The sequence below is a fragment of the Epinephelus lanceolatus genome, chromosome 3, assembly GCF_041903045.1.
Source record: "Epinephelus lanceolatus isolate andai-2023 chromosome 3, ASM4190304v1, whole genome shotgun sequence".
NCBI lineage: Eukaryota > Metazoa > Chordata > Actinopteri > Perciformes > Serranidae > Epinephelus > Epinephelus lanceolatus.
Window position 1 is genome coordinate 7,624,829 of NC_135736.1, and position 16,251 is coordinate 7,641,079.

General features: G+C 39.6%; 1 protein-coding gene across 1 annotated transcript in view; it reads right to left on the reverse strand.

Moving 5' to 3' along the window:
- gpr83 (G protein-coupled receptor 83) overlaps positions 1 to 9,208 on the reverse strand; it is a 33,463-nt gene extending 24,255 nt beyond the window's left edge. Inside the window, exons 1-2 of the mRNA XM_033623576.2 lie at positions 8,632 to 9,208; positions 5,692 to 5,817 (exon numbers count right to left, since the gene is read on the reverse strand). Of these exons, the coding sequence (XP_033479467.2) occupies positions 5,692 to 5,817; positions 8,632 to 9,090 (585 nt within the window). The 5' untranslated portion in view covers positions 9,091 to 9,208. The remainder of the gene's footprint in view (positions 1 to 5,691; positions 5,818 to 8,631) is intronic.
- Between the last annotated feature and the right edge of the window lie 7,043 nt (positions 9,209 to 16,251).

Genomic DNA, 16,251 nt, shown 5'->3' on the forward strand with positions numbered 1-16,251 from the left:
AACACAATGGTAACTGAGCCTGTGGCCCACTGATGAAAGCCCTTACATTTGCAATATTATATTCTGGATGTCTGACATAAATAAATTCACCGGCAGTGTTTCTCAAGGGCTACTTACCATTTTTAATCAAAGATGACCAAACCGGATTTATTAAAAAAAAAAGGCTATCACAGGACAATATGAGGAAATTATTCAGTATCATCCAGTACTCCAGTAACAGTAAACACAAAGGCCTTGTTATCTCTCTCGATGCCGAAAAGGCTTTCAATAGGATAGAATGGTCCTAACTATTTGGTGTTCTGGAAAGCTTTGATCTTGGTGGGGAATTATTAAATTGGTGAAGCTGTTGTATTACTCCCCGAGGGCTTGTGTTATAGTTAATGGTATGAAATCAGCAGAATTCACACTGAGTAGGTCTACTAGACAGGGGGGTCCAATTTCACCTTTGATTTTTAATTTAGCAGTTGAACCATTAGCAGAAGCTACCAGATCACATGATAATATTTCAGGGATCAAAATCGGACACACCATTTATAAAACTGCTTTATATGCAGATGATGTGTTATTGTTTATCTCTAGCCCTCGGGAGTCTATACCAGCTTTAATGTCAATTATCAATAAGTCTGGATCATTGTCAGACTATAAAATTAATTTTAGTAAGGACTGGATTGGATTTTCCGAATCTTATGTATTATAACTGGCCCTGTCATAGTCATATTATTTATGATTGGGTGCACTCCTATCTTAAAGGAGGCCCTGAACCATTTGAAGTGTGGGAATGTGCCCCTCATACATTACTAGCAGAGCTCACAAATATTGGAAAGCCACACCCTAGACTGACAAAAAATCTGATAATTTCAAATACAATTAAAGTCTGGAAAGCATTGTCCCATTTTTTTAAAAGGAGAAAGTGTCCATCGTATCTGACTCCAATTAGGAATAATAGAAATTTCCCTCCAGGTATTCAAAATGCCATTTTTTGATCTTGGTATGACAAGGGTATTAGAGTTATAGGGGACATATTTGATGATAGTAATATCCTTTTGTCCTCAGAAATACTAGAAACAAAGTATGGTTTTTCACTGGTTGATTTTTATATGTATTTTCAAGTCTGTGATTTTATTTTTACAGAATGTAAGATTCCCCAGGATAAGCCCCTGTTGGGGCCAATGGAAGAAGCTATCATACGTTTCACTGGTACAAAAGGTTTTATTTTGCATTTTTAGAATTATTTTCTATCCCATGATCAGCAAAAGATTGATACAGTTCTGAAAAAAATGGGAGAAAGACTTAAAGACTGAATATGAAATGGACCTTTGGGATGCATGTATTCAATCCTCTCACTCAACTTTTTTGGGCAATAAATATAAAGAAATGCAATACCGGATTCTCCACAGGCAACACAGGACACCGTATTTGCTGACCAAATTTACCCCAGTCGGTCCCCAATGTGTATTACATGTAAGAATGAGGTTGGAGTATATTCATTGTTTCTGGGAATGCCCCAGAATTGTTCATTTTTGGTCTCGTGTTACAAAAGAATTGAATTTAATTTTCAAATGCAAGCTTTGTAAAGACCCTGGGCAATACTTATTGGGCCTGCCATCTAAAATAGCAGGAGTACTAGACCCTGGGAGGTCCAAACTGTTAAATAAGCTTCTTCTGCTAGCTAGGAAATGTATATTGTTTAATTGGATTCAGGTAAAGCCTCCAACCGTTACACAATGGTACAACGAAGTTTTCAGAGTCTTGCCAAATTAAGGGGAAAGACAACACATTCTTGAACTTATGGTGGCCCTTGATAAGCTATCTGCCTAGGGACTACAGTACAGTGATCAACAGGGGTAACAATTCCCTTATATGGAAGCCCCAGAGGCTTTGTTACACTTCATGTAACAGTGGGTAATGTATTATATTTGTAAAACCTGTGCCCCAGCGCATTCTAACACAGTTTTAGATTGATGCATGTGCTAATGTGTACATAACTGTTTATATGGTGGTTTATATTTTTTTATATATACATATATATATATAGATAGATAGATAGATAGATAGATAGATATGAACCATACTATATAGAGCATGAACTATTCTGCCAATCTGTCTAGAAAATGAAGACAATGAAACAGAGATCTTCATCACTGAAACTTTAAATATTTTTTGTTTAATACTAACAGCTATAAATATATATATATATTTAATGTACCTTACTGAAAGGCTTCATAAGTAGTCTAATGTCTACTTTATCTATTTTATCACTGTAGCGGTTAAACACATTTTGTGCAAAATATAAATAAATGTATATATAAATGAACAACTTTAAAGACTTATTACATTTTGTTCCTGTAATCTGCTCTGAATCCAGTCTTTTTCTGGGATCAGGATAATCCTGATTTTTTGGATCAAATGTATCCCAATCCTACCAAAATGTTTTAAATAGCACAAACTGTTAAGGTTTGATCCAGATCTAAACCAAGTTCGGATTATATGATCTTATCCAATTTCAGAATCTTTTTTTTTCCTTTCTTCTGAACAGCCAATTTTCAAAGTTTGATCAGATTACTTCTGATTGGGCCCTGATCCCAACAGAAGGGTGAATTTAGGGTGGATTTCAGAAATAAAATATAATTAAACTTTTAAGTCACTCAAATTTATTTCTATTTTACACTTTATTTATTTAATAGTTACTTTGATAAAGTAGATAAAGTAGTAATTAGGCTATTAAGCCCTTTGGTACAGTAAAGTTAAAAAAATAAATAAAAGGATGTTGTTCCAATAAAATAATACCCCCAAACAACTGTCAAGACAACAAAAATCATTTTAAGGTACAGTATAATCTTCAAAAATCTCTGTTCCTTTCTCTTTTGCAGCACCTATGGTGATAAGTGGTAATTGCAGTGTGACGGCTGGCAGACTGCCTACATTTTGATATGGAGTCTCATGTACTGCACTGATTACCCTCATTGGGTAATTTTGAAAAGTTTGTATCATGGTGATCCAATCCAGTGCTGATTTGAAAAAACGTCACAAAAGTGAAATGGATTAGCTGATCCTGGACAGCATGGGATTTCCAAATATGGGTCATTCTGATCCAAAATTAAACATTCTGAACAACTTGGCCCAGCTGTTTCCAGTCAAAAATGAACTCTTTAGTGTTCATAACATGTACACTGCTTGCTTAAGAGCAATCCCACAGTACAATGCCTATGCTAACAGTCATAAATCACTGTCATAAAACACTGCTCCTGCAGCAGTGAGACAAAATGATGATCGATGAGAATCCCTGTGTCCTGTATCATATGAGGGCTTACTGCTCGGTGGTGACACATTTTTTTGCAATGGGAGCTTTCACTGTGCAGGCATTGGACTGTTTCATGTAGGGGAAAGTCAGTGAATGAGATGGTAATGTCAGACAGCTGTAAAACACGATTACAGCTTGTAACCTGCAGGGTGTCTCAGGTATCTCCACTTTACGTAACAGTGTTGTCAGTGTCTTTCTACAAGCACAGTTGTGGTGAAAGGAGTGGAGGAAGAAAGTTTGTGTGGGTCATGAATTCATTGTTGTCTTCAGATACAACAAGAGAACTCAAGAAGCTGAAAAATAATCCATTTATCTTGCATTTCTATCAAAAAGGACGACTACAATACAGCATTTAAAAAAAATCCATTTCCTAAACTTATCAGCATGTTTTCAATTGCACTGGTTATACAACTATCAGAGGCTCTCAAACTGTGAGGAGAGCTGAGATGCAAACTAAACACCAGGAAGTCATTTACTGTAGCTTGGCTCTCTGATTTGGCCCATTTATATGCAGTGCCAGAGATAGGAGCTGCAGCAGCTGATGTGACTGCTGTGAATCACAGAGGTGATTAAGGTACTTTAAAAGCCCTTAGCACCTGATTGCTGTAATTTGTGTAAAAATGTGTACTTCTGAGTCATAACTCATAATACAGTGTTTAGAGTCAGTATTTTCTTCCCTTCCAGAGAAATGCCCCTGTGGCTGAGACTACTCTGACGTTATGAGATTGGTACTCAATCAATATGATAGCAGCATTTTACTATGGTTGATTTAAGTGGATCTGGTTTTATATAGTGAGTTAATTTAGTCTTGTGGCTCCCAACCTATGGTCAGAACCCTCCAAAGGCTCACAAGATAAATTTGAGAGATCCTGAGATGATTAATGAGAGAGAGAGAGAGAGAGAGAGAGAGAGAGAATAAAAAACAAAAAACAAAGGGCTGATTTTTTTTTTCTTTCTCTAATCCTCATTTTTGTGAAATACTGAACAAAACCAGCTATTTAAAGTGAACTAGACAAGTTTTTGCTTTAACTTATCACTATGAAGTAAATGTTGATTGTACAGTGTCATGGCTATAGAGTGCTCCAGAAGTGAGCACATATGACATAAAATACCCCATTTGTAAATTGTGAAGCTTTTATGTTGCTAAATGAGATTACAGAACGTCATCGCCCCGAACACGGCTTTACAACCTCGTTGTGGTGGAGGCATTAAGTCATGTGACTGTTGTGTAGTTGTTTATAGCTTTATGTTAGCTTTTTACCTCTGGTGATTGCATTTAGGCTTCAAAAATCATAAAAGAAGTGTTCATTTGTTAAGATTTTCTTGCTGAACAAAATGTTTAAGTATCACAGAATTTATTATCTGCAATAATCCCAAATCCAATGAAAAATCCCATCGACCTTTTAACCGGGGAACCTGGAAGACCCTAGCTTCCACTTCTACAGAAAAACATCATTCCTGGAACACTTGATCCAGTAATGACACTATTAGTTTTTTGATTGATTCCTATAAGTCTCGCTTTCACTGTGCAATTCTGTCTGCCACTGGGTATAATCTCCAGGGAAAATGAGTGCTCCATTTACAGCACAAAGGAAATGTGTCTGCCAACCACTGGGCAGCTATCAGTAGCTATCCCCAGTTACCTAAGAGTATATATGTAAGGTCTTTGCAGTTACTATCCCCAGTGGTGGAAATGGTGGACGGTGGAACAACTTAAGTAACTGTGGAAACTGTGGAACGGAATAACATCATCACAGTAACATCACTTAGAAACCCAACGGGGAAAAGATGAAAAAATGCCTGTTTTCACTTTAAATGAAACATCTGAGAAGAGGGGAAAAGTCTTTGTTGTTGGTGGAGCTGCTTTCAACTTATAGACATCATAAAAAGGGGCTTCAGAATACGACAGAACCTCTGGTTTGATCTTCAGAAATGTATTTTAGAAACTTAGATGTTTTCGTTTGATGTAAAATCCTCATCTTAAGAGTAGCTAGGAGCTATACCTGTCAGATAAATGTAGTGGAGTAGAAGGTTCAATATTTATCGCTGCAGTGTAATGGAGAAGTGTAGTGTAGCAGAAGATAGGAACTCTCAAGTAAAGTAAATGTACCTCAAAGATCAGTAATTTCTTCTTAGTGAATTCCCAACACTGTCTATAGGACAGAACTTTATAAAATTGGACTTAATTGCTGGCAAAAACCCCTCACTGTCATGCTCACTATTGAATTAAACTATATTACAAGAGTATTGGGACCACACCTTCTGAATACAAAATTCACCTTAATGGCAGCTAGTTTCACAGCATAGTGTTCTATACATCACACATTAAGTGGTATCAAGCTATATGCTCTGCAAGGACAGATGAGCATCATTGATATTTATAGACCAACCTGCCGACGGTCCAGAGCGATGGCAGTGAGTGTGAGCGTGGAGACGTGCAGGGAGCAGTACTGCACAAAGCGACTAATGTGACACATCGTTCTTCCAAACACCCAGGTGCTGTTCACGAACCGGACCTGAGGGAACACACAACACACACACACACACAAGAGATCATGTATCTATTTACCAACCTCATCCATCCATCAAGACATTAACCGACACTGTTCAGTATAGTTCCCGTGAGTTTTATGAAAACTTAAAACCACTGAAAACAATACTTTACCCACAAAATGACCATTTGTATTACTTTTTCACCTGAAGAAAAATTGTATAGTCTTATAATCTTCCTCTCAGATTTTTAATATGTATGTTGCATATATATTTTTCCTCGATACTTTTTGTGATATTTTTCCAAATTACTTGTATTTTCCATGTTACTGTACTGACATTGCCATATAGCTTTTAAATTACTTTTAATACTTGCTGTATATTCCGGACTGTCTTTTGAAGAAAGTCATCTAAGAAGGGTGCTTTTCGAGCCCCCTTCTTCATAGACAATTATTGACAGTTTTTAAGCTTCCTTTCTTGATAATTTTTTTCCCACTAAAGGTCATAAATATTATACACTGAGAGATTGTTTAAAATGTTTTTTCATGTCTCTATGAAGGTTTTCAGGGCTCCTTTAAACATATTATATTTATAGATATGTTATTTCTTATTTGTCTCTTGATTAAAGCTGTAGTTGGTAACTTATTAAACAAAATACATTTTTTGTGAAATTGTTACTATATTCACACAATACTAAATGAGATAGGTAATCTGTACAAAAGCCAAACAAATATACTCCTCTGCCTTCCTTATTGCCTTGTCGCACTATGACCTTACCACACTTGAATAAAAACAACCACCCAGAGCTGAGGAGTCTGTAATGCAGCTGTCAGTCATGTCACTCTGAATCAATAAAATATATATGAAGGTCCTGTGTGTTCCTTATGAGTTCATTTGGATCAGACACTTGCTGTGTCTCAAATCACATACTTTCATTAGTACACTTCCATGTCGTATACTATGTGCACTCTGTACTCATTGGCTGAGTGTGCAAATTTCGACAGGGTTGCGTTGTCTCAAACCAAACACAGCTGTTGTGCACTTACCGGAAATGACGACCGCATATTAGCTAGTTAGCAAACTAGCATTAGCAATCACTTTATCGTTCGCAGCACCAAATCATTCCAGACTGCTAAATTAACCCAATAAACATACTGCTGGCTTACACCCAACAACAGTATATGGTGCTTAGTGCAAAAACACATATATAACGACAATGCAGTGACATTCACCGGATCCATGTCATTGGTCCGACAGCCCATTGGTCCGACATCCCATTAGTCCGACAGTCCGCAGTGCTGAACAGCTCCCGGCGGGCGTATTTCTGCCTTGATGATGCGCCGCGACCGGCTCTGGGTCAGCTGGGAAAGGATTGAGGCGGAGCAGGCTCATGGCTTATGTGTTTGTCACTTTCTTTTTCATTTTAACCCACACCATGATCTTTTCCTGACCCTAACCAAGTGGTTTTTGTGCCTAAACCTAACCAGACCTTAACCACAGGGCATCATGATGATTTCGGAACAATGGGTTTAATATGGTTGGAACAATGGGATGTCGAACCAATGGGCAGTTCCCCATTCACCATCGCACAGTCCTCGGCCGCCATATCCAGTTTGAAAAGTGGTCCTTCCCCTACTGCTACGTACCCAAGATGGTGACCATTGAGGGCGAGAAGTGTCCATAGTTCCACACGCTACTTCTTGACCGTTTTGAGTGCACCATCCGGGTACTCATAGTGCACTGCATTTTTCCATACTTCTCAGTGTGAACGCACTTATGCACTCAAAATATTAAGTGTAAGTACAGAAGTATGCAATTTGAGACACAGCAACTGTCTCTATATTTTGAAGTACACAAGACAGTCTGTGAAATAAATATGTCCCTCCCCCTCTTCCTACTGCTTCTAATGGCATTTGCTAGAATCTACCCCAGCACACCAAAAACAACCAATCAGAGCCAAGTCTGTAGCAGCTGTCAGTCATCTTAATCACTTCTCATGAACTGCTCAAATTGTCAAACTAGGCAGTGCTGATCAAATATGATCAAGATTCTGTTACTTCATTGCTTATTTTTCACATCAGATGTTTTCAGAAACATATTTTACTGTAGGTTACTGTTTGGCTGTAGATTGAGAAAGTTTGTCCAGCTGGTGGGTGGTGCTTGGTACTTGAGTTGACCAATGCCAACATAGCAGTTGGGTCACAAGCTTACTCGTTTTGCAATTTGTGCTAAATGGTTAAAGACAGCCTACTTTCATTAAAAAAAAAAAGATTAGAAAATTAACTTACCAGAAAAGTCTTTGGCAATTAAGGGTGTCTCAATCAATTCATTTAAAATATAATCTTTCCCGATGTAGTTATGAGCCATTTTTACATTTTTTGAATCTCTTAAACAAATGAAATGAAATAAAACACACACACACACACACACACACACACACACACACACTCAGTTACACTTTCTCTTTGTAATGACACAAATGGCGCCATCTTCTGGTGTCTTAATACAACACTGACGGCACAAAACAACAAGACAAGCATCGGTGCAGGTGTGTGGCTCAAAGCAGCCTTGTGCACACATTTGTTAAATTAGTGGTGAAGGGGGGAAAGGATGGGTGGTGGGGTTACTGGTAAATTAAAAAAAAAAAAGTTTCCCCATAAATGTTTGTTATTCTATGATTAAAAACTTTTAATCATTTTTAAACATTTCACTAGCGTTCCTAATAAAAGTTTGCCTTTTTTCCAATTAAAAGAGCAGCCCATAATGGAGTGTAGGCCTACCGGGCTGTGCTATATTCCCATCAGTAATCATGTCCTATTAAAGTTGAAAGGTGGTCCTACCAGGGTGAATGGCGTGTTGAGGACAGTGATGAAGATATCAGCCACAGCCAGGTTCATAATAAACAAGCTGGTGGCGGACTGGGTGCGCTTGTTTTTCATCACCACATGGCACACCAGCGTGTTCCCGAACAGGGAGATCACAATGATCAGAGAGTACGCGGCCACCAGCAGCACCTTGACCCTCCTGTCCTGCGACTCCCCGCCGCGGCGCTTCTTACTCGCCAGAGAGCGCCAGTCCTCCAGCATCCCCTCGTCAAAGTCCAGGAGGAAGAATCCAGAGGTCCGGTTATCCAGCCGCCCCGAAACGTTCAGGAAATGCTCCGTGTAAGAAAACATCCCCTCTCCCAGAAGTGAGGAGTCGTTGAGTGACTGTCCCGCTGCTGCTGCTGCTGCTGCTGCTGCAGCGTCAGGGCTGCATGTCCAGAGCACCACACATAACCAAACACACACAGCTCTCATTTTACCACTATCCTCTCTTTTCTTTCTTTACGTTACACACTTTCTCTATTACAGTCTACAAGCTGCACACCTGCTGCGTCCTCGTGGCACTGTGGAGATGACGGAGCAGGAGCAACAAGTTGTGTAACGCAACTCAGCAGCGCTGACTGCTGTATTTAAACCTGGGAGAGAGGAAGAGAGAGAGGAAGAGGAAGAGAGAGAGAGGAAGAGAGAGAGAGAGGAAGAGAGAGAGGAGGAGAGAGAGGAAGAGAGAGAGAGAGAGAGAGAGAGAGAGAGAGGAAGAAGGGGTGGGGGGAGCCTTTTCCCTTCACTTTGTTTGTTTTGGTTGTGGTTGGAGAGAGGACAAGAAAGCAAAATACATACCAATCTTTTTTCTTTCCCTTTCCTCTTTTGTTGAGCAACCAAAAATATCCACAAATTGGAAAAAACATGAAGTCTGGGAGCTCCTTATTCTCTGAGCAGAGGATGAGATCAGCCACCATATAACAGACACAGTAAATGATTGTTATTGTTGTATTGTGCCCTTGCTGTTTACAAAGCACATGCTGACATGTGTGTAATATGTCACACTGGAGGCCAACACTGTTGTGTTACATGTCATGCCCATCACACCTCTTTTGATTCCATGGTGCCAGAATGCTGTTAAATGAAAGTGGCACGATGCCTCAGTCGTTTGGTTCTGTGTAAAAATGCAAAGGAGGCATGAAGAAGGGACTTCGTAGCCTCACTGTAGCATCTCTATGTAACAAGGGCTTCTGTTTGTTTGAAATAAACACACACCAGTGATGAATCACATTTTTGCCTTTAGGTGAATTTCTGCTATTCATCACATCAATGGGGTCTAATCAAGACTTTCTCCATTGCCAGCCTCATTAAATATCATTAAACACTTTAACTGGATCTCTCCTTATTCAAATGTATGTGTATGCATCATGGAACAGTTGGGCGTTTTTGGTATTGCATGGGGGAGGAAGAAGCAGCTGGCCATTATCCAGATAACAGCAATCCACACATCACCATGTGTCAGGGGCATGCGAGGCCTCAAAGGATGTCAAATCACGTGAAACAAAAGCAGCACACACAGATCAAAGTCAGTGCGCATGCACACACACACACACACACACAAACAAACAAACACACAAAAGACCAACTTTTATCTTTCTTTTTCTTGTTAAATTGCTTGTTTGGTTTATTTGTTATTTTTGGTGTGGGTGTTTGCAACATGAGCACTTCAAAGAAAAGTAAGTTGAGTCGAGGACAGACATTGAGACTGGAGCTTGTGTGATTTCCAGTGAAGAGGCATCCCTCCTCTTGCTGTCGACTCTTACTGATTTGCACACCTGAACTTAATCTGACTCCGTCTAGCATGCAGGGTGTGAGCAGAGTGCTGTGATGATTGTCTGCTGTTTAGAAAGTCAGTTGCCCTCCATCTGAATGGATTAAGACTGAACCGCTGGAGTGTTTTGTAGTCTGCTTTGGTCAGAGAAAACCAAATTAGTTCCCCTACTGGTATAAGCAGCCTTTTGGATCACAATAAAACAGTGTGTGTGAGAGTGTTTCCCCCACACCCTGTCCTTGTTGTGCCTGTCTCTGTGTTTGAGTCATCAGGTAGACACACATTGAAGTACAGTGATAGGAAGTTGTTACCAACTGGGCAAAGAGCCGGATAACCGCCAAGGGACTGCAGGGGGCCTCAGAGCTCCGGATTCACTGTGTTATAATTAGTTTGTGGTGATCTGATTAATTGTGAGACATGTATACCTGCAGTCACATTCTGTACAAATCACGCCAACCACCAGTACAAGGCAAGCCTACCAACATGGCGGTTCCTTGAACTCTGCTACAAAAGGACTTGTAGTGACTAAATATGACGCAAAATGTAGCAATAATTCACTTTATCCATTTACTTTGATATTTTTTACGTGAAGATGTGACTTTCCTCATAAATAAGAGGTGCAACTCTTGCACCTTCATTCTAACCTTGCAGTGATGTAGTGGTAGTGGATGAGTTGAGTGTACTAAAGATGGGTGGGTTACTGAGGAGGAAGTGCATATACTCTCTTATACAGTACAGGCCAAAAGTTTGGACACACCTTCTCATTCAATGCGTTTTCTTTATTTTCATGACTATTTACATTGTAGATTCTCACTGAAGGCATCAAAACTATGAATGAACACGTGGAGTTATGTACTTAACAAAAAAAGGTGAAATAACTGAAAACATGTTTTATATTCTAGTTTCTTCAAAATAGCCACCCTTTGCTCTGATTACTGCTTTGCACACTCTTGGCATTCTCTCCATGAGCTTCAAGAGGTAGTCACCTGAAATGGTTTCCACTTCACAGGTGTGCCTTATCAGGGTTAATTAGTGGAATTTCTTGCTTTATCAATGGGGTTGGGACCATCAGTTGTGTTGTGCAGAAGTCAGGTTAATACACAGCCGACAACCCTATTGGACAACTGTTAAAATTCATATTATGGCAAGAACCAATCAGCTAACTAAAGAAAAATGAGTGGCCATCATTACTTTAAGAAATGAAGGTCAGTCAGTCCGGAAAATTGCAAAAACTTTAAATGTGTCCCCAAGTGGAGTCGCAAAAACCATCAAGCGCTACAACGAAACTGGCACACATGAGGACCGACCCAGGAAAGGAAGACCAAGAGTCACCTCTGCTTCTGAGGATAAGTTCATCCGAGTCACCAGCCTCAGAAATCGCAAGTTAACAGCAGCTCAGATCAGAGACCAGATGAATGCCACACAGAGTTCTAGCAGCAGACCCATCTCTAGAACAACTGTTAAGAGGAGACTGCGCCAATCAGGCCTTCATGGTCAAATAGCTGCTAGGAAACCACTGCTAAGGAGAGGCAACAAGCAGAAGAGATTTGTTTGGGCCAAGAAACACAAGGAATGGACATTAGACCAGTGGAAATCTGTGCTTTGGTCTGATGAGTCCAAATTTGAGATCTTTGGTTCCAACCGCCGTGTCTTTGTGAGACGCAGAAAAGGTGAACGGATGGATTCCACATGCCTGGTTCCCACTGTGAAGCATGGAGGAGGAGGTGTGATGGTGTGGGGGTGTTTTGCTGGTGACACTGTTGGGGATTTATTCAAAATTGAAGGCACACTGAACCAGCATGGCTACCACAGCATCCTGCAGCGACATGCCATCCCATCCGGTTTGCGTTTAGTTGGACGATCATTTATTTTTCAACAGGACAATGACCCCAAACACACCTCCAGGCTGTGTAAGGGCTATTTGACCAAGAAGGAGAGTGATGGAGTGCTGCGGCAGATGACCTGGCCTCCACAGTCACCGGACCTGAACCCAGTCGAGATGGTTTGGGGTGAGCTGGACCGCAGAGTGAAGGCAAAGGGGCCAACAAGTGCTAAACACCTCTGGGAACTCCTTCAAGACTGTTGGAAAACCATTTCAGGTGACTACCTCTTGAAGCTCATGGAGAGAATGCCAAGAGTGTGCAAAGCAGTAATCAGAGCAAAGGGTGGCTATTTTGAAGAAACTAGAATATAAAACATGTTTTCAGTTATTTCACCTTTTTTTGTTAAGTACATAACTCCACATGTGTTCATTCATAGTTTTGATGCCTTCAGTGAGAATCTACAATGTAAATAATCATGAAAATAAAGAAAACGCATTGAATGAGAAGGTGTGTCCAAACTTTTGGCCTGTACTGTATATTACAATGGCTCTCTGGTTGATGGATGGGTATATTGTAAACAGACAGAAAAAGAGGTGGGCATATCTGCATGTAGCTGCATATACCCTCCACTACACCACTGCTTAACAGTCTCTCTTTTAAAAGGTCCCGTAAAATTCATCTCTGTTCACTTGAAATGCCTCCCCAAGGCATTACCCAAAGTGAGCTGAAAGCTATTCTTGTTCCATTTTTAGTACACGCTAATGCATGGTCTAGAGCTGAAGTTTTATCTCCAAGAATCAGAATCATTGTGAGTGCTTTAGTCATTGTGTTATATAAGTTGCAACACACTGACATAAAAGGGTTTTTTTGTTTGGGGTTTTTATCTTCGTCTGAATATTTTCTTTAAAAAAGGTGCTGCAGGAAACTAGAATAAAGACGTTATAGCTGGAAAACACAATGGGTCCATGTCATGAAGCCTCATATAGTCTAAACTGAAAGTAGATAATGTGACAGAAAACATTAGTTTTCCAAGATTTTCTAAGGTTATGTCCTGGCTCTTTTTAAAATAGAAGGTAAAACAATGCTACTGAATATGAGTTACAAACTAATCAACATAGAAAGAATTGTCTCATTAGGTGCATGATGTATACAAAAACACTTCTAGAAAACCTAAATCGATAAGGTATTTTTTCCCCTTACGACAACATAGGAGCCATTTATCATTTCTGTACATTTATAACAGTTTAAATTTCCTCTGGAGGTCAGGAGTGTCATTTACTACAAGGCCAATAAGCCTCTGGAACATATGGCCAATCGCTGGTGCTTTAACAAGCTTGAAACTACAGGAAATATCAGTGATTCCTTAAGCTCAGGACCTGGTTGGCTATCAGGCCATAGCATCAGCACTTCAAGCTTCTATTGGCTCAAGGGAGGTCTCAGCAGAAAGCACAGATGCTCACCTCCATTTTAAGATACACTGCACGTGCAGGACAGAGAAATTTTGAATCATATGTGGAGAGATTTAAACATTTGAAACAATGTGACAGGAGTTCACGCATATCTATGGATGTAATAATGTGTTTGGAGTGGACTAAATATCTTGCTGGCTTTAGATCATCTACACCTGAGAGTGTATTACTTCATAGGTAAGTAATAATTGTTTGTTCATTATTTGTTTGTCTGACAGAAGTGTTTATTGAGCCTGCTGTGGTGGTTTTGTCTTGAAACGGGCAGCAATAATAGCACTGTGTGGAGTGTAGCTTTTCAGTGATAGGTTAGAAGGGCCTGCTGGCAGGTTGTCAGATTTCTAACAGTTTTTTAATCAAACACTTCAAAGCTAGCTCAACACTAACTTAACAATTTCTTCAGGGCTTTTGCTTCCAGGACACAAAAGGGATTGATCTCGGACTGATGATGGGTGAGTCATTGAGCAGTTGAGTGAGTCACAGCTGCAGCTATACCTACTCGGATTTGTTTGGCAATCCCATATGCACCAATGAAGTAGCTAGTACGTCTGCAATGCATTCTTACGACATAGTCAGACTCTTGATGGACAGTTTTAAAAAGGATTAAATTTGCTGCAGCAGAGATATTGTCTTTTATATTCCACACTCATCGTTGTCAAAACCTGGCACCTGCACTGCCCACAATGCAACTGGACAGCTGACAGTTTGGTCAGAGATTTGGGTGTGCTATTCCAGTAGCAGCTAATGTATTTTTAAGCTGCTGGCTTTTGTGCTGTCCTCCTCTGTTCGATCAGTCCTCCAGCAATGTTAAAGTTTTGGTTGCTGCTGCTTGCTGAAAGGCCAGAATGCCCCAAGCAGGTACACTGAGCTTCAGGTGGGGTGATGACATAATTTGGTTGACACCATCCATCGTTAGCTAGCCAATGTTAACTTCTATGAGTATTGAAATAACCTGTGTGTTGTGCTCGTGTTGTCATGTAAATAACATACTCCAACAAGAAGTAGCCCTCAACAGACAGCAGGTCCGTCAAAGGCTGAACACGACCTGAACCTGAACATCAGTTCTGTTCAATTATTTAATCATATTAAATATTTATTTGAACCTGGCCCAACCTGTTGGGTCCCATTGGGTCCTATTGGGCTTGGATTGGGTATCCACTCTCTTCTGTACATACACAATGCATAGGAAGTGGGAGTAATAATTTAACTTATTTTATATTATGTCTATTTTAATACCACTATGTTACTGTTGTTGATGAGGGCAAGTGTGGTTATTGTTTTTTGTCTTTTATGAGCTGCTGGACAGCTGAATTCCCCTTCTGCAATAAATAAAGTTCTCTCTATTTCTGTTTCTAATAAGGAGTCAGTTAGAAAATGACCCTCCACTAATTGTTGCCCCAGGATCAATAAAAGGATTGATCCAGCCCTGACAGAGCAGCTGTGCTGCACTTGAGTACCTTTCGCAAACAAATTTCCTTGTTAGCAGCGTCCACCCAATAAAGCCACTTTAAAAGCTTGGGTTTTATCACTCTTAATACTCAATATCTCTTGCACAAACATTAACAACAAACATTTATTGTGCAGTACAACTTGTTGATTTTCACATTCATTAGTGAAGGAACAGATGGCAGCTGTTTGAAGAGACAGATATCTGCTTTAAAGCAGCCAAACTGACAGCAGCTTCCAGCACGGTGGTTCTGCTCCTTTTGATAGAAAATTAAAGAGAGACATTATTTCTTCACGTTGATAACTTATTTAATCACTTTTTGTACTACAGGAACCATGAAATTATTTTTGCTGTTACTTGATTTGAGTGAAACATTTGTGTACTGATAATCTGGTGGGTAAAGGGGAACTGCAATCAGAATTTCATAACAACTGAAGAGTGTTAATTGTGACAATATCCCGTAAATAGCCTATGATCGATTGAAATACAGCCTTGAACTCAATCTTTTCAATACAAATATATTTTAATAGACATTTTATGAGCCTATTATCTAAGTCAAATTCTGCAAATTTGCTGGGCTTTAACAAGATATGAAAATTGTTTCTTTTCTTTGAATATGATGTGGAGAATGAAATGTATTATTTAGAACCACTTAAGAGCTCCAGATTCATCACTGATTATCATTTCTCATCACCAACTGAGTCATAACTTAAAACCATGTCAAGTGAAAAATTCACACAAAAGCCATGAATATAATAGTGTGAGATCCGTTGACACACATACCCGGTATCTTAATCCATGCTTACATGATGGATGATGACAAAAGGAAGCGTGGAAAGTGTGAGGACATGGGGACCAGTTGTTCACTAATGATATCAATAATTCAGTATTTTTTATATTTATGCAACACCAAATCTGCAGTCATTTACATGTACTTTCTGACCTGCCTCTTAGGTTTATGGTAACATGTTGGCATAGTCTTTACATATGTTGACTGGTGATTGATGACATGACATCAACTATTTCGCAAAATGAGCCCCTAGTTGTCCCCACAAGAGTGATTCTGGGATCAGTCTGTAGGCCTATCCA